This window comes from Rousettus aegyptiacus, unplaced genomic scaffold (assembly GCF_014176215.1).
Source record: "Rousettus aegyptiacus isolate mRouAeg1 unplaced genomic scaffold, mRouAeg1.p scaffold_m13_p_7, whole genome shotgun sequence".
NCBI classification, from domain to species: Eukaryota; Metazoa; Chordata; class Mammalia; order Chiroptera; family Pteropodidae; genus Rousettus; species Rousettus aegyptiacus.
The window spans coordinates 47,431,779-47,451,529 of record NW_023416310.1 but is presented as its reverse complement, the minus strand read 5'-3'; the positions used below and the strand labels follow the sequence as shown (position 1 = coordinate 47,451,529).

The following is a 19,751-nucleotide window of genomic DNA, read 5'->3' as shown; positions in this document are numbered from 1 at the left end:
CCACCCCCTTACCCTGACTCCTAGCCTCAGACTTCTGGAATCATGATTAGCATGCTGCCTCCCTGGGCCAGCCCAGGTTGGCCCTTATTGTTAGCACAGAATAGGTAAGCGATCAGTACCAGTTGGAGTATTTGTATAAGGTGTTGTACTGGGTGCTGTAGACACATCTCTGGGCTGAGTCACTGCAGTAGCCTTTTGGGGGACCTCTCCATTCTACCTGGGCCTCTCTGTTCATCCCCAGTACAACAGTCAGAGTGATTTGTGAAAACATACATCATTTGTTCCTCTCCTCCAGGGTTTCTCAGCCTTGGCACGACTAGCATTTAGGGCTGGTCTGTCCTGTACACTGTAGAATGCTTAGCAGCACCTCTGGTATCTACCCACTAGATGCCAGTAGCATCCCCTCCCAATTCATGACAACCAGACATTGCCAAATGTCACCTGGATGTAAAATCACACCCCTGTTAAGAACCACTGCTCTAGTAGAAACTCTGTAGTGTCCCCCCTTTCCACTAAGAGTAAAAGCCACAGTCCTTAGCACAACTTGCAAAGCCCCCCTTCCTCTCTGACCATTCCCCTTATTGAGTTCACTCATTCACACTGGACTCCTTCTGTACCTCAGATGTGCTGGGCAGACCCACTTCTGCCTCAGGGCCTTTGAACTATCTCCTACCAAATATCTACATGGCTCATTCCCTCCTTGAAATATTTCCTCCAATGTCACCTCAATGAAAACTGCCCGAACCACCTTACTTACTGCTGTCAGGCCCTAAGTGTCATCCTACTTGAGAATCTATCAGAGAGAAAAATAAAAAAGCCAAGGGGAACAAAAGAAGTAGCCACTAGGGCCAGAAGCAGGATGAGAGAAGGAATCTTAGGGGGCCAGAGTGAATGTGGGGCTCCAGGGACTGCAGACGCTTCATGGCGGTAAGCAAATGCCACAAGAGTCTCCCTCTTCCCTCTTCCACTCAGCTCCAGTTCGGCCTTTCTGATCATCCCTTTCTTCCATGAGAGAAGCTGTGGCCCTGGCCATGTCATCATGTTCCTGTCCGCTACACATTCCCCATCCCTCACCTTCTCCTTTTGCGTGGACCCCATTACAATAAATTAAAAAAAAAAAAAAATCCATCCCCACTGCTAGCACACACCCTGTTCTATTTCCCCATGTGTCCTGGCACCCATCCTTCTAACCTGTCAGAGAATTCACTTGTTATTTTTATTGCTTATTGTCTATACCCACTAGCATTGTAAGCTCTAGGAAAGCAGAGATTCACTGATATATTCTTAGTGTCTAGATCAGTGCCCAGCAAGCAATAGTATTTGTTGAACAAATATTCTTTAATCTTCGCAATCACCTTGGAAGTAAGTATTCATATTCTCATATTACAAATGAGGAAGCGGAGCCTCAAAAAGATTAATTGCCCCAAATCTCATGGCCAGCAAGTGGGAGGCCCCAGAGTTCAACTCTAGGGTCTGTTCTCTTAATAGAGAAAAGCTGCCTGTGTAAGCAACCTGTGACTGCTGCTGTGTGCTTTGCTGCAGAACTGGGGGAAGTTCCTTCTCTTTTCATGTATTTTTAGAATTGGTGGGGTACCTTCACCCCGCATGGACTTGCACATGTACATATTACCTGGGAGTAACCATGGCAACAAAATTAATGGTGAGGAATAATGGGATTGGCCCAAATGATAAATTAGGAAGATTTTTTTTGTTTGTTTTATGGAAGCATCCTTTGCCTTACAGAAGGATCCCCTTCAGGCTCTGTTTAATTACCTTCTGGAGGCTGTTTTAAATAGGCTCTGTCTTTGCTGCCTTCAGAGGTTTGGAGAAGCAGCTTGGAAGAAGGCAGAGGGGAAGGGGAATGAGCCAGACGGGGGGAGGTGCCTGGGCAGTTACTCTTCCATCTGGGGTCTGGGCACTGGAGGTATCCCTGCTCACCCCTAGAAGGCAGTACTTCTCCTTCTGAAGCTTGTTTGGGGCTCACCCTTTGCCCTTTCTTTGGCCTCTATGCTGGGGTCCTAATAGGTTCAGATGGCAGATCAACTGAGACTCAACATTTCCGAAATCAGCAAACTTCTGCTTTGTCCAGCAACCTCTCACCCAGATTGCTTCATGCACACACACACTCTCTGTCCTCATCCTCCAAGTTGAAAAATCAAGCAAGGTCCAAAGTCTCAGATCCACACTGGTTTGTTGCTGCAGCCATCAGTCCAAGGGATCAGGGCTCTACATTTTTATGTTCAGTTAGAGACACAGAGGGAAATGGGCTGAGCCCAAAGGAGATCAGGTCATGCCAAGGAATTGTAGTTTGTTTATTTTTTAAATAATTTTTTTTTAATTTTTCAATCGCAGTTGACATACAATAGTATATTAGATTAGGCATTTATATAACGTAAAAAGTAATCACCCCCAATAAATCTATGACTCATCTGTCACCATACATTGTTATTACAATATTATTGACTATATTCTCTGTGCCATACTTTATATCTCCATAACTATTTTTTGACTACCAATTTGTAGTTCTTAGTCCCTTCTCCCTTTTAACCATCCCCCCAACCCTTCTCCCATCTTGCAACCATCAAAATATTCTCTGTATCGTGAGCTTGTTTCTGTTTTGTTTGTTCACTTATTTGTTTTTTAAATTCCACACGTAAGTGAAATCATATGGTATTTGTCTTCCTCTGTTTGACTTATTTCATTTAGCATAATATCCTCTGGGTCCATCTATGGTGTTGCAGATGGCAAAATTTCATTCTTTTTCTATAACTGAGTAATATTCCATTGTAGATATGTACCACTTCTTTATCCATTCATCTATTGATGGACACTTAGATTGTTTCCATATCTTGGCTGTTGTAAATAATGCTGTGTTGAACATATTTCTTTTTGAATTAGCATTTTGGATTTCTTCAGACAAATACCCAGAATTGGAATTACTGGGTCCGTCTTTGTCTCTGGTTATAGCCTTTGTTTTAAAGTCTATTTTGTCTGTTATAAGTATTACTACCCCAGCTTTTCTTTCCATTTCCATTTTCATGAAATATCTTTTTCCATCCCTTTATTTTCAGTTTGTGTGTGTCTTTACTCTGAAGTAAGTCTCTTGTAGGCAGCATATGTAAGGGTCTTGTTTTCTTATCCATTGGGCCACCCTATGTCTTTTGATTAGAGCATTTAATCTATTTACATTTAAAGTAACTGTTGATAGATATGTAGTTATTACCATTATTTATATTTTTGATCATTTTTTTCTTCTTGAAAAAGTCCCTTAAACATTATTTATAAAACTGGTTTGGTGGTGATGAACTCCTTTAGCCTTTTCTTGCATGGGAGAGGAACTTTAGATTTAAGTATAGCTGCTTCAGTGGGCTGACAAGAAGATACCAGGGGCTCCCTGTACTACATTCTCAGTGTGTATAGACCATTTGCCTCTTCGCTTTTGGCCTCCCATCGAACGCTTTACATCTCAGCATGATCCTTACCTGTAACCAGTTTGCAGGAATGGCTTGTGAAACTTAGCAACCGGCTCTTGGCTTGTGGGCAGTACCTGCTGCCATCTCTGCATCTGACTCCTGGGTCATCCAGCATCTGACTCCTGGGTCTAGCAGGTCCCACGGAAAAGCCTAGACCTGAGAGTCAGACCCAAGTCCTTGTCCTGCTATCTTCAAACCTGGGCCTGGCATTATCAGACAGGAATGGGCCCTGAAGAGACTTGTTTCCACCTTCTGCCCCTTCTCCTGACCGATCAATTTTTAAAATGATGTAAGTCTAAAGTGTGCATTGACTTACACAGGAGGACCATGCAAGTTTGTGTCTGAGCCAGCACCAAAATTGGTGACCCTGACTATTGTTGCTGCAGCCAGGAGATGGAGTGAGCCTGGACAAAATCAGGTCAGGACTAGGGATTTTAATGTAAAATGGAGATGTCTCTCCCACCTCACCTCAAGACCTCAGCCAGATGTTATGAGAAGATCCTCAAATGCTATCTTAGCTCTCATTCCTTCCTCGCTTCTCTGGAAAGGCTTCCCTGATGCCATAGGAGGCCGTTTTCTCTAACCCCAAATGGCTTATCTTAGTTAAGGTTATTCTTACTACTATAACAAAAAGATCCCAAAATGCTGCAGCTCACATAAAATATGTTTATTTCTCTCCCATGTAACAGCCCAAGTTCCAGGTCTGCAGGTAGCTCTGCTCCATAGGATCATTCAGGGACCTTCCATCATGTTTCTCCACCATCTCCTTGGGTTGTCCTCTACATGACCTAGGTATGGCTGCAGCCATATCCTGGCTCTGGCTCATAGGAAAGGAACGGAAAGCATGGAGGGTGAGGCGCCAGCCAGGGAAAGATACATCTCATTTCCCCTCAGATGCCACTAGGGGACTCAATCACATGGAGAAGCCTAACTGCAAAGGAACCTGGGAAATGTAGTATGACAAGTCAGTCACCTGTCCCGCAAAGGAGGCTGGAAGTGTAGTGTAGCAGATCAGCCACCTGCCACTACTGTTCTATTCCTTTGACATGAGACATAGATTTTGTCAAACAGTTAACAGTTTTTGCCATAGAGACAAAAAAAGAGGTTAGAAGTTGTACACCCTATATCTATTTTTTCCTGTGGTTACTCTTAATTTTTTAACAATTATTTTTGAATAGGTAACATATGAACAATCTATAGAGTGCTAAAGATATGACAAAGGTAGAGAATAAAAAACAAATTTCCCTTTCCCTGTGCCCCAATTGCCCACAGCTTCTCCTTAGAGTAACTGTTAGTTTCTTCGGTATTCTGCCAGACATATCTGCGCAGTTATCCTTTTTCTTTAAATGCTAATAATTTAATAATAATAATTCCAGGGAATTCACTGGCACATGGTTGTAACAGCAAAAGATGGGACAGTCACGAAAGGACAAATATTGTATGATTCCATTTACATGAAATATCTTAAGTGGTCACAGTCAGACAGAAAGTAGAATGGTGGCCGCCAGGAGCAGGGGAAGGAGGATTGGGGAGTTAGTACTTACTGGGTACCGAATTTCAGTTGAGAAAGATGAAAAAGTTCTGGAGATGGGTGGTGGTGATAGCTTACAACAATGTGAATGTACTTAATGCCACCGGACTGCCACTTAAAAATGGTTAAAATGGTAAATTTTATGTTATATATATTTACCACATTAAAAAAAAAGATAAGACATAGCCTAAAGGACCACTAATAAGGTACAGTTTACAATACATTCATTCAAGGTTTCTTCTAGTAATAATAAGGCCGCTGCCTGTATGCTGATGTGGAAAGATCTCCAAAATATATTAGATGCTTAAAGGGACAGAATGGTGTGCATTGGAGTGCCAGCATTTAGAGATGGCTACATGTGGTGGTTAAGAGTGGGGATTCTGGAGCCAGAATGCTCGGGTTTAAATCCCAGTGCTGCTGTGGGAAAGCGCTCAACAAAATAGAAAAGCATGGAGTTATCTATCATGTGAGGCTTTACTGTTTTCCCTGATCTGTGGCAGTAGCCTGCCTGGGCCCCATGTGTGGTGGCGTCATTGCGGGATGGGGAATATATCTGTGAGCTCTGGGTTCCTGGCCCTGCTGGCTGACACCCCTGCTGCACTTCTGCCTTTGCTGGTGAGCTGGCATGTGCTAACTCTCCATTGCTGCTCCATGGCTGGAGGCAGAGGAGGCAGTCTTTGAACCTAAGGGACACAGATGCTGTCCTGGATTACAAATGCTGCTTGGCTGGACTCCAGCGGGAGGGGAGGAACAGGTACTGGTGAGGAGCATCAGCTACCAGACTGCAAGAAGGTCCTGGGCCCTCAGAAGGATGTCAATCCTCCTCCTCCTCTTGTGCCTCAGGCCTGGCAGTCACCCTGGCCAGATCGGACTTCAGTCTCCTCCAGGGGGCCCCCAAAGAGCAGGGAGCCTGGGTGCCCAGGTCCATCCTACCACCAGGCCCCTGGGACCCTGGCTGACTCACTTAGTCTCTCTGAGATGAGTTACCTTGTCTGAAAATAATCTACCCACCTCACAGGCATGCTGCAGGAATAAGACAATAGTGGTGAAGTAACTTTAAAAAATAATCACATTAGCATTAATACGCTGGCTAGGTGGAGGGTCAGGGGAGGGAAGGAGCAATTGGGGGGATCATTTTATGAACTATGTAGATGTCTAACCAATGTATTATGTATTTGAAACTAAATTTTAAAAAAAGATAAAAAAGAAAAAATAATAATTACATGCATTAAAATATTGCTTATTTGAATGACTGTCTCTCTATTTTAGGAATTTATGGAGCAAGTTCTATGGGCCAAGTATCTTAGATATGCATATCTCATTTAAACTTCTTTATTAGTCAGGGTAAGCTAAGTGCTTACAACCCCCAGATTTCAGGGACTTCTACAGTCAGGTGTATTTCTCACTCAGGTCAGAGTCCAGTGCAGCTCAAGGACTTGGCACATGCTATTGTTGAGGGACCAGGCTGCTTCCAGTTCACAGCTTTACTGTCTCCTAGGGCCTCACTGTCCTCCACTAGATTCTCTGTGGAAGGCTTTGGGGCCAGGCCTGGAAGTAGCAACCATTATTTCCTTCCACAGTCCATTAGCCAACACCTAGTCATGTGAGCAGCTAGCCTGACTGTGGGGGAGGCTGGGAAGTGTAGGCTTAGCTGTGCGCCCACAGGGAAACACAAGCTGCTGGGGAGCACCAAGCGTAGTCTCTGCCCCACCCTTTTAACAGCCAGTTTTACTGATGAAAAAACTGAGGCACAGAGGCATTGTAATTTGCCCAGGACCACACCACCAGCAAGTGATTTGAACATAGACCTGCCTAGTTCTAACACCTGCTTTTTACACTGTCCTTCAATGTCTTAGACCCGTGTTTTCTGCCCAAGCATTTCATCAGAACCATGGGGAATTTTTTTAAAAGAATTGTATGAAGAAATCTTAAGTTCTTTTTAAATAAAAATTTTAATTTTAGAATAACTTTAGATTTGCTGTGTGCCCAGTGCTGTGGGAAATGCTAGGGAACAGTGTGGAAAGGCTAGCCTCTGCCTCCGAGGAGCTGAACTGGGAATCCACAGGGTGAGGGATTCACCCTCCAGAAATAGGAGGTTCTGATTTGGGGTGAAGAGAGTGAAGTATCACAAGTCTGTGCACAGTCCTGGGGTCACACACACCTAAGACAGTGCTGGATTTGGGGGATGCACTTCAGGAAGATACTTTCTGAGCAAAGGAGGGTCAGCCTTTTATCATTTTGTGTGTGTGTGTCTTTGCTATATGCTCACTTATCTCCAAATGATTCTGCATTTGGTTTTTCTTTCTTTAGTCCCTTCTGTTCCCCAATTATTATTATTTTTAAATCTACGGCTTCCAATCTTCCTGGAATAGCAGACAATCAAATATGTTTGAAATGTATCTAAAATAAGAGTAATTAGACTGTGAATTAAGGCTTGGGGGACTCTGCTGTGAGTAAAATGCATAAACTTTAATATATCAATTTTATAACTTCTATTTTTGCTACCCAGTAGCCTTCTGTAGCCTAATTTACATTCCAGACAATACATCGCCACTTAAATGAAGCATAACTGAACTTTTCTATTATAAAACTTTAAACATCAACTCCTGGCCACATCTTCCCTCTCACCTCCTATCCTTCTTGCGCCATTAAAAATGCACTGGCTGCTGGTTTGCCCACAATGTAAATTTTTATCTACCATGTTTTTTTTTTTTTTAAATTTTAAAAGGCCTATTTTATCATATTTTAACATTTCTTAAGTGGGATGAGTCTTTTTATTGATGCTGGTCTTGGCATTATGTCATCGTTTTCTTTCTTAGTGGCACATAACAGTGTGTCTTGAGATGAATGATGCTTTAGATTCAATGAAATACAGTACTTATATATCATTTGAAGGAATCGACAGACTGTTCTGTTTCTCCAGCCTGTCCCCCACACTGTGCTGGAAGAAGACAATTTCGCCACTCGTTTGAAAGCAACTTTCTCCTCCCTACAACCTACTTATAATAACAACTATAGGAATAATAATATCTACAACAGCAACCAGTGATAAAGCACTTACTATGTGCGCAGCAGTGCTCCAGGCACCTTTCATATACCTCAACAACTTTAGAGGCACAGCTATTATCGCTATCCTAAAAATGAAGAAATTGAGGCTCAGAGGCAGAAGGGAGAAAACCAGGAATCCAGGCAGCTCTGCAAAAATCATGTTATGCTGTCTCTAGTGATTCTAGTGATTCTGGGAGACAGTTGAAGGATCTTCATTTAAATCAGGGCTTCTTACTCGGCTGTACCTTAGAATCAGCTAGGTAGCTTTAGAAAAATGCTCGAAGAATTCTTCGAGTAATGTCACAGCAGCCAGAGTTGAGAACCTTTGGTTTAAATGACCTGCATGAGATCTCCCAGCTCTGCTGTCCTGGGCTGTCCCTGATGACATGCCCTCCAGAGTAGCTGCCAGACCTGGGGTAACCAGGACAGCCTGAGCCTCTTATGCCTTTTGGAGCTGGATCTCTAGGTTAGAAAATGTGACGTTGAGACCTTAAATTGATGTGTGCTTTATATTTTATTTTTATTTTTATTTTATTTTATTTTATTTTTTCATTTTTTTCTCTTTCCCTTCCTTCCAGCTCTGGAGTGCACAGAAAATCAAGCAGGTAATCCAATCTGGTCTTCTTTTCTTTCCCTCCTTCATGTTCTCCTGGACCCTGCCCTGCCCTGTCCCCGGTGATCCTTGGCCGGTGATCCTTGGCCGCTGTGTGCCCAGCCTCTCCTTTCCCCTTTGTCTCTGGCCGCCCCTCCCTTTCCTTCTTCCTCAGCACCCAGGGCCTGAGTTTCTGAATACTAGAGCTCAGGACAGCTCCTCTTTCCCCGGGACCCCTGAGCTCCTTCCCTACAGCTCCTTCCATGCAATCCTTATAGCACGCCTACTGTGTGCCAGGTGTGGGGGTTCAGAGGGCCTGCAAGGTAGACATAGCCCCTCTCTCCCCTGCTTTCAGTTTGAGCATTACTCAGAGGATAAGTGCTGTTTGGGGACCATGTTTTGGTTGTCTTTTGCCTTGAATGGTAGGAAAGGACTGACTAGCCAGAGGCCAGATACAGCCACTGGTCATCTGAGTCATCCTGGGGGAGCTCTCTTTTCTGCTTCTCTCTCTCTCCCCTCCCTATGTCCCCCCTCCCTCTCCTACTGTCACCCTGTGCTCTGTTCCCGGCTCTTGCCAGGCTATTCTACATCCGGACACCAATGAGAAGATCTTCATGCCATTTAGAATGTCAGGTAAGCCCCTGGGACCTTCTGCTTCTGCCCATCTTGAGCCAATTACTATGCTCACAGCTCCTGGAACGTCCAGATGTGCTGTCCGAGGAGGGGATGGAGCCTGTTACAAACATGGCCACACTTACATCTGCATGTTCATCTTGGCTCAACTGGGCAGTCTGGCCAGGCCTCAGAATCACCTGTGGAGCTTTTAGACAATGATGCGCGTCTGCCTTTTCTGCCTGAGCCACTAGGGTGGAGTGGAGGCCTCCGCAGGTCACTGCCTGTGCTCCCACCCCCAGGTTACACACCATGCACTTAGTAGCTGCCTCAGGGGTTACAGTTGCTATGGGCAAGCCCTGCCTTCTGGGAGTCACTCCTCCCCCACCTGTGCACTTTGTGCTTTCTTTCCAGGCCCTGCTCCCTGCTCAGCCCTTTCAGGCAGTTAATCCCCAGAGTAACTCCCTTGTCTCAGATCCTGCTATAACCTGCTCTTCAGATTGTCTGCCTTGGATTTGCCCTACCGGGCACATGGGGATGGCAAAGCCCCATTCTGTGGAGACCATTGGGCAGAGGGGAGAGTGAGAGAGTGGGTGTAAGATCCCTGCCCCAAGAAAAACCCCACACTGTGATCACTAGCAGGACAGTTCTGTACATATGAGCTTAATGGCCTAGAAAGCACTTGTACACACACTGGCCGGGCTGGCGTGGTTATCCTGAGGGACCACAGGCCTTGCCTAGAGTCATATAGCAGAGGTCAGAAGCAGACCTGTGCTGATGCCTCCTCCATGCCATTTCTCAGTGCAATGGGGTGGACTGCCCCCAAGTTACAAGGTGGATAAGAGGACTCCTGGCTGCTACCTTGAGAAGTCCTCAGGCAGCTGGAGAAAGGGTTTTACCAGTGAGTGTTCTCAGTTGGGTAGGTGAGCCAAGGTCCCCACCCTAAGAGAAACTGATCTCAAAGAGGTAAGAGAATAAATAACCACATGACATCTTTGTGGAAACTGGGAAATTAATGCCCAGCAACCCCTTGCTTTACCATGAGGAGCTCCAAGGTAGTGAAGGCTCCCAGCATCTTGTAGCCATGACTGTGGGTACTCCCCAGTTCCTGACAGGCGATAGCAGGCTCTTGCCCTGAGCCTGGCTTTCCTTGTAATTCTCCAAACTTTGGACCTCTCTCCAGAGGATGAGGGTAGAAGAGTGATGGCTCATGGGCATGCACAATTACACACCCTCAGATGCAAACCTCAGATAAGCATGGTCTGCAGTTGCCGTACATTAGAGTTTGGAGACAGGAGGCTGCCTAATGACAGTAGTTGGGATGGCAGAGGGAGAGTCACCATAGTGTAGGTGCCATGAGCAGTGAAGACATGGTGCCCAGGGCTGGGCTGTACTTCACGCCAGCTCTGTTCAGCTCTGCTGAGCTCTGCTGAGGATGTCTAGACAGGGCACTAAAAGCTCTGGTGCTTAAAGGCACACATCTCAAGTGGAGAGGGAATTTTCTTTCCAGTAATGGTCATGATGCTGGGGAGGTAAGAAAAGCTGAGAGAAGAAGGAGGACATTCAGGGCCTTTGAAGACATTGTAGTGTGCATTGTGAATGTGGGCAGGGGCATTGTGCCTCATGGAGGAAATCACGAGAGGACCCCTAAATGTAGAGTGGTGGTGCCCCAGCAGCGGGCAGCCCTGCCTTCAGTGAAGGAATGGGCGTCTGGGCTTTGGAGGGGAGTGAGAACTGTCTGGTGAAAGAGGAACAGGGAGGGAGGCTGGGGGCCCCAGGGGATCCCTCTGCCTTGAGGAGGGCTGAGCTGGGAAAAGGTCTGGAGGCTGGAGGTGCCTCTTGCCCAACTGACTTGAGCCCCTTCATCGGAGCCACTGTCAAGACCAAGCCCAGAAGTCTCTACCGGTATCTTACCTGAGAGGTGGGTGGGATTCCAAGACCTAACTCTTTGCTCTCTCTTCTCACAGGTTACATTCCTTTTGGGACACCAATTGTAAGTATTACCTTCAAAGGATTTTCTTCTCTAAAAAAATTTTTTATGTATAACTTTATATCATTGTTCATATGTATTTTATTGAGTTGTTGATTGAGGATAAACTCCTGGAAGGAAATTACTGGATAAAATAGTATATCTTTCTTTTTAATCTTCTTGATGTGTATTGTCAAACTTCTTTTCGTAGAAGGTGTGCCAATGTCACCCAACACGGAACTTCCAAGTGCCTTTTTCCCCTGTACATTTTCTATCCCAACGATTGTCATTAAGACAAGTTGGTTTGATTACAGGGAAGTTTTCCCCAAAATCTTGGGAAGTCAGAAAGTATGAGTGATTTCTGAAAACAGATTTAAAATTAGTTCCAAAAGCATTTTTTTTGCTCAGTTTTGGAATCAGGGTTACGTTTATGCTTAAATTTTTTTGTATTGGAGTAAAACAAACATACAGTGAGGTATATTCATCATAAATGTACAACTTGATAGGTTTTAACAAAGTGAGCTCATCCAAGTAAACATCACTTAGATAAAGATTTAGTGCATCATCAGCATCCAGAAACCTCTCATGGACCCATCTCAGTCACCACTCCCACAGGGAACAACTTTTCTGACTTCTTTCACTATATTCTCATTTGCCTGTAATTGAACTTTATATAAATGGAATCATTAGTATGTTCTTTTTTTGGCCTTTTGACTTCTTTCATTCAAAATTGTTTGTGAGACGCATCCATATTGTTACATGTGCTACTAACTTGTTTTTTATTGCTGCATAGCATTCCATTGTAATAACTATACTAAAATTCCTTTATCGATCCTACTATTGGTGAACATTTGGGTTGTTTTCAGTTTGGAGTTCACAACAAATCATGCTGCTTTGAACATGATTGTAGAACATGTGTATGTGTGTGTGTATATGTATATACACACACATACACATGCGCGTGCACATACATACTTACACACACACACACACACACACATTCTTGCTTCTCTTAAATTATACCTAGAAGACTAAAGAGATAAGAACTAAATGCAGTGTGTGATCCTAGAATCCTAGGGCAGGAGTATGTATAAAATATAATTGCAATATCTTATAAAGTTAAACATACACGTACAAAGTGAGCCAGCCATCAGATTTTAGATATTTACTTTTAAGAGAAATGAATACACATAATGATCTATATGCAAATGTTTATTGTAGCTTTTTAAAAATATTAGTCTAAAACGGGAAACAGACAAGGATGACCAACAAACATTAAGACCACTGGGTGAAAAGTTGATTGAGAACAAAATATTTGCCTAGTCTCAAAGTTTCTTATATATATTTCATATATGTCATTCCTTCTATGTTTATTATTTGGCATCCTCCTATAAATACGAGACTTCTTCCTCTCCCTTTCATATTTTTTAAAACTATTAGTATAGTCTTGTGTATTTTTTGTATTCAGTAGGTAATAACTTACTTTTATTATTCATTTTTATATACAAGTTGTGCCAAATTTGACCAATAGGAACCCTTTAAAGCAGTTTCTCTGTCCATTTGGTATGTCCTTCTTATTCTTTAAATATTTCAATACTTTTCTGGCACAGTATGTGGATGTTCTAGATTCATCTTGGAGTTTCTCTGCCCCAGTCCAGGAATCATCCATTTCTCCAAAGATCTGTGGTTCCTTTCAGAGTGGAATGGCATTTAGAAACCAAAATCTGGAGTCTGGGTGAGCATATTGTTATGGCCACAGTGTCATTGTTGCTGGGCTATCTTAGCAGAGAAAGCTAGGAGATACAACTTTTTAAAAATCATGAATCTATACTAATACCTCTAATTCCAATTCAGCAGCTCAGAGTTCTTCCCCTTCTCCCATTTCATATTTATATCTCCCTTCTCCCTAAATGAGAATCCAACAACAGCATGTTTATTCACTTACTAAATCTTATACATATAAATAAGAGTTTCAGAATTGCCACATCAACACCACTCCCCCCAAAATGCATTAAGTGAAGCCCACGATTTCTTTGAAGTTCTTTTTGTCCATTGAATATATCCTACTAAGAGAATACAGAGAACCATGTTCAAAAGTTGTTTGAATTGATTTTTTTTTCTTCTGCGTGTTTATGTTATTTATTTGATATACAGTTAGGTTCATTTGTTTCTGTTGTCTTTCAATTTCAGTTGTTTCCACATTGTTATTAATTTATTTGGGAAAATGTGTCAAGTATCAACATAATTCAAGTCAAAGTTATATAAAAAGATATAACGAAAGTTTCCCTCTCTATCCCTTCTACCTTCTTCCTACCCATCTTCTGTAAATAAATAATTTTATTCTTCCTATTTCTTTTGTAAAAATAAACAAATGTAAATATAATTCTCCTTCTTATATAAAAGGTGACGTACTATAGGAAACTTTTGCACAATGTTTTTTCACTTAATGACATACCCCGGAAATCACAGTATTATCAGTTTATAGAGATCTTCCTTATTCTTTTTTTAATAGCTACATAGTAGTATACTATATAGATGTCCCATAATTTATCCAGCTAATTTTCTAAGTATTTATCCAGCTAATTTATCCAGTATGTTGCCAGTATGAATAACGCAAAAATGGATAACCTTGTGTATATGTTTTTTGATATTGTTGGAGATGTATTGTGACAATAAATTCTTAGCTTCTATGGAAGGACTAATTAAATAGACATTTCTGGCAACAGGGAGCAAGAAAAAAAGAGAAGTGGCAAAGCATATAAGGAATAAAAAGTACAATAACTATAGATATAATAAAAGTTAAAAAAATCAGAATACATTGAACAGTCAGGAGTTGTTCTGAAGAAATGGATGCATTTCTAGAAAAGTATAGTTTACCGAAAACTACCTAGCAAGATGAAATATAGAATTTGAATAGATCTATAAATAGAAAGAAATTAAATCAGTTGTTTAAAATATATGCACCAAAGAACCAGCAAACAAACCAAAAATTACTACTAGGCTCCATGATCTTTGAGATGAGTACACTCAAAGGACAAGCCAAACTAAATCTTGATAAAATCCCTGAAAGAGAATAAAAATGAGGAAATGTTTCCCAATTCATTTATGAAGTGCTTTGAGACCAATACCAAAGAAGTAAGTATAAGAAAGAAAAATTATAGGCCAATGTCACTTGTGAAATTACATATAAATAGTCTAAATGAAATAATAGCAAGTTGGATACAGCAATGCATTGAAATACATCATAATCAAGTAATTTTTACCAAGAATGTTAATGTGAGAGAATGTATTAATATCGTCCATCACATTAACAAATTGAAAGAAAAACATGATAATCTCAGTAGATAACAGAAAAATCATTTAATAAAATAAAATAACTCCATTTATAATGAATAAAAAAGAGATGAGATCTAGAAGGACACTTAATTTGATAGAGTTATCCATCAAAAAAAAAAAAAATCAACCCTATAGCAAGCACCGTTCTTAAAGATAGAGCAGATAAAAGTAAATTCTTAATGTCCGGAACAGGATAAGAATATCTGATAATACTGCTTCTATCCAACATTTTCCTAGGAGACAAGCAAGTAAGACCTGAAAAAATAAATAACTAGTATTAGGATTTGAAGGGAAGAAACAAAATCAATTTATGGGAACAAGCAAACTATTGGAACTACTATTTTAAATGATTTCTGAACATAAGAAAAGTATACAAAATAATTGTTGTATGCCTATAAACCTATAACAAACATCTAGAACATGAATTTTTTTTTAAAAAAAGAAAGCATTTACCATAGCACTTAAAACTATAAGTTACCTGAAAATAAATTAAGGATGTGCAAGACTTTTATGGAAAACTCATAAAACTTTATTGAAGGACATTGGGAGAGAGATAATAAATGGAGAGTTATATCATCTTGGATGGGGATACTCACTTTCATGAAGGTATCAATTTTCTTCAAGCTAAAATCTATATGCAGTATAATTCCAATCAAAATGTTAGCAGGATTTTTCATGGAACTTGACTAGTTGATACTAAAAATTATATAAATAAGTTAAGGGCCAATGACAGCCAAGACAGTTTTCAAGAATAAGGTAGTGAGAGAAAATCATCCTACCAAATAGTATAGGACAGTTTGGTTTTGGTACAGAGATAAGCAAATAGATCAATGGAACAGAACAGAAAGCCTGGGAACATGCTTTCCATGCCCATATGGCAACTTGGTACTTGACAAAGGTGGCATTACAAATTAAAGTGGGGAAAAAGGATGGACCATCTAATAAATGGTGCTGATAGTAAAAAATTGGAAAACACTGAAATGTCCACCAACAAGAAAGTGGATAAATAAGTCGTGGTTTAGTTATACAATGGAATACTTATTACAGGAAAGAAAATAATGAACAAGGGCTACATTAATCAATATGAAGAACTCTCAAAAATAATGTTGAATGAAAAAAACAATAGAGTAATAATACAGTTTGATGTCATTTAAAAAATGTTTTAAAATATGCGAAACAATATTATATAAAGATTATGGGTATATTTTTCCATGTATTCATGAAAGCATTCATGGAAACAATTACAACAGATTCATAAAACTGCTTGCTTCTGAAGAGAGCAAGAAGGCAATGGAATCTAGCAGAATAGGAAGTGCTTCATTTGTATTTGTCATGTTTCAGCTTTTAAAAAGACAAAATTTTTACAGAAATTTGATAAAATTTGATAATACGCGGATGCTCATTGTATTATCCTCTAGACTTTTAGTATGCTTGAAATATTTTATTTTATACATATATTAAAATATATATTCATATGTAGAAAGAGTATTATTTATTATTCACATCTCTGTAGTTTTTCTAAAACTATTACATTATTCTTAAGTAGGATGAGAAAGGATTATGTTTCCTACGATAATTGTGTGTTTCATTTTCTTTCATTTCTGGTGGTTGTAGCTGTATGTATTTCAATGTAGGGGTGTTTGGTGTGTTCATGAGTTTTATGTGTATTTATGTGCCTATTTTTGTAATCTCTCTCTCACACACACTTACTAAATATCCCTGTTTCATTGAATATTGTTGTCTTAAATTCTCCTTCATCTCATATTACATTTCTATTTCTGTTTTGTTTATTTGCCTTGTAAACCATTGCCAATACCTTTATATGAGTGACATGTAATTTCTCTGTCATTTTGTGTTACATGTCTCTTATACACAAAATTTAGCTGAAATCTACTTTTTTACCCAATGTGAGAAACTGTCTTTAGTTTTAATAATAAATGGAATCTATTTGTATTTTTCTGCCACTGGTTATTGTGACAACTTATCCCAGCTATCAATTGGTTTGTTTGTTGGTTTGTGTATCAACTTTATTATTATTTCCATTTCTTTTCTGATTTGTACTAGAATGATTATTTTTATTGGTACTTTTAGTTTCTTAAGTAGCTTGGTAGGGGAGCATCCTAATGCTCTCTAATTACCATCCATCTGTAATATTTTGCAGAGATGTTTCATTATATTTACCTTTTGAGGTCAATAATTGAATAATAAATATGACCTCCCCAACCCTACAATAGTGAACATGCTATTTTACTCATCTCTCTACCATGTCACTTATAGACACCTGCCAAGATGTTAGAATATCATAAGATTTTTGGATCCTTGCTTAACACCTGTATTAAACTTCACAATTATTCAGGCACTCTGTGTGTGTGTGTGTGTGTGTGTGTGTGTATGTATGTGTGCGCGCGCGCCCGTCTTATGTTTGGCTAGAATCATTCTTTGAATAATATTCAGAGTGTGTGGGCAATACACTTTCTGAGTTCTTGCTTATCTGGAAATGCCTTTCCCCCCCCCTCATACATGAACAATAGTTGGCCCGATTCTCTTTTCCTTTGTAGGTAAATGTTCCCCATCCCCTTGAGATTCTTTGATATTTTTTTCTCTTTATCTTCAGAGTTCAGAAATATCCTCAGGATTAAAAATTTCTTTTCTCTGTATATTTTATAAAATTATACAAGTAATACATGAATATGTTCTCAGAATTCAAAAATACCAAGAATTTTTTAAAGACTATTTTAAAACTTATACAAGTAATACATGAATATATTCTCTCAGCTCAGAATTCGAACAATAAAAAGAAGTAAAAGTTTCTCTGACAACCTTCAACCCTAAATCCACTCCCAGAGATAACCTCTGTTAGAAGTTGGGTGTGAACTTTCAGGCTTTTTTTCTATATATTTGAATGCATATGAATTATCATTTAAATTATTTTTTCATTAATAATATAACAATATATGCATTTATCTACAATTAGCTTATTCCACTTAGCTATTTGCCTACATAAAGATTTGCTTCATTCATTTGCTCATTCGTTTTTCCTGCTGAGTAGTAATCTCTTCCCTCCCTAGTGATGGATTTAGGTTATTTCTGATTATTTGCTGTTAGAAATAACAGCACTGTGAAAAATCCTTGTAAAGCTCTTTTTTTGCGTAACTAATGAGGATTTCTCTTGAGCCCATTCTAGAAAGTGAATTTGCTGTGTAAATGGGCATGCACATTTAAGTTTCTGATAATTATCAAATTTCCCTTCAGAGGGGCTAGATTTCACTACACCTTTGTAACACCGGTATTTATATTTTTAGTGTTTTTTGCCAGTCCGATGGAAGAAAGGTAGCATCTTATTTGGTTTTAATTTCCCTGAACACACAAAAAAAGATTGTGCTTCTTTTTATAAATTTATTAGCCATTTATATTCCTTCTACTATGAATAACCTTTTCATATCCTTTGTCCATTCTTCTGTTGGCTTTTATTTCCGTAATTGATTTGTAAGAGTTCTTTATATATTTTGGATACTAATTCTTTGACTTATACATATTGCAAATCTCTTCTCCAAACTCTTTTCCCTTTATTCTCTGGTGTCTTTTTTGTAAAAAAAGTTTTGAATATTGATGTTTTTAAATAAAATGATCTATCCTTGGTTTGATTTTGAACCATGTCCCCACCTTTCACCTCCGTCTTCTTTATTAAAATAATTGGATTTGAAAGAGTTTTATCTAGGAATCAGCTCTTGGATGTATTTATCAATTCTTCTGTTTTCATTTTCTAAGTTCATTTTTATTTTCATAATATCCTTTTTGCCTCTTTTCTTCAGTTGTTTATGATTTTTTTTTTTTACTTTTTGCCTTGAATGCTTAACTTTTTTCTCATTTTTTCTTTCTCATAAACACTAATAAAAGTGTTGAGGGCTATGAATTTTCTTTTGAGTATACCTAATACCTGGCTATGCCAAATATATTTTTCATATATGGAAATCTATGACTTCATTTTCTAAATAAGTTTGAAATTATAATTTTGAACTCTCTCGAATTAGTTAGATAGTCAGAAGAACACATTTTAAATCCCAAGTGGTTGGGTTTTTAAAATGTATTCTTTTAAAATTATTTTCTAGTTTATCTTAGTTTCAGCGAGGGGGAACTCTACAATTCTGCCATTCAAATGTATTGTGGTTTTCTTTGTACCATTGTATATGATTGCATCAGGATTAGGAGCATCTGCATATTAAAAATTTCAAAATAATGGTCGCCTAAACCAAATAGTTTATTTCTTTCTCATGGCAAAGAAGTTTGGACATTGGTAGATCTCCACAATGCTGTTATGAACCCAGACTTCCATTTTTCTACACCAGTTTCAGTGCTGGCTTCTACCAACAAAATTACCTCATAGCACAACATGGCTATTGGAGTTCCAGCCATCACATCCACATTACAGGGAAGAGAAGGAGGAAGCAGTAATAGGATGTACCTCCTGACTGAGTCAATTTCCTTTAAGAAGACTTCTTCAAAGTCTCACACAACAGTTCTGTTAACATTTCATGTAGAGTTTAGCTGGTTATACAGTCAATCCCTAGTTATAGGGATTTTGTTAATGAGAAAGCAGGGGAAAATGGTTAACAGGTAGGCAGACAAAAATCTGCTATAATAACATGTATAAATATTTCATCAACACTTAGAAAAAAAATGATGTATCATTTGGCAGTATCATCTCCTTGCCAAACCAGAGAAGATGAATTTGAAGTTCATTTTCCCACAAGAAGCCAACTGGACCCTTGCAAAATTAATGGCTGCAGTCATCTAGGATGAACTAGCTGACCCAAGGGGTGTCAGCACTGTCTCTAGTTCACAACATGTTAATTGAGGACACCTGATATTTTTCCACTCTCTTCTTTTCCTACCCAGAACAGGTCAGTCATTTCAGAGTTACTACAGCCTTGTAGGCATCCTAGGAACCTGGGTGCTGATCCACTCCCATGTTGTTCAGGGCTTCACTGCTGAAGCAGGTGCTGTGTATTTCATGTCAAGACCAATCCTCTCCCAGCCTAGAGTGAACATCCCTCTGCGAATCAATGTGTAGGGTGTTAAAATAAGATGCCCTGCCTCTGAGACCCTATATGAATACTTAGTTGAGGTGAATGGCAGCATGTCTCCCAGCAGCCCTCAGTGAGAACAGCTGGCCCAGAGACCAGGTCCTGA

At 39.7% G+C, this 19,751-nt stretch overlaps 1 protein-coding gene across 6 annotated transcripts in view; it reads left to right on the top strand.

Moving 5' to 3' along the window:
* Nucleotides 1-19,751, top strand: part of SFXN5 (sideroflexin 5) — a 106,233-nt gene that overhangs the window by 25,559 nt on the left and 60,923 nt on the right. For all 6 annotated transcript variants that reach the window (XM_016130599.2, XM_036225206.1, XM_036225202.1 and 3 more), the window contains exons 4-6: nucleotides 8,631-8,657; nucleotides 9,223-9,277; nucleotides 11,224-11,249. In XM_016130599.2, coding sequence (XP_015986085.2) covers nucleotides 8,631-8,657; nucleotides 9,223-9,277; nucleotides 11,224-11,249 — 108 coding nt within the window. The remainder of the gene's footprint in view (nucleotides 1-8,630; nucleotides 8,658-9,222; nucleotides 9,278-11,223; nucleotides 11,250-19,751) is intronic.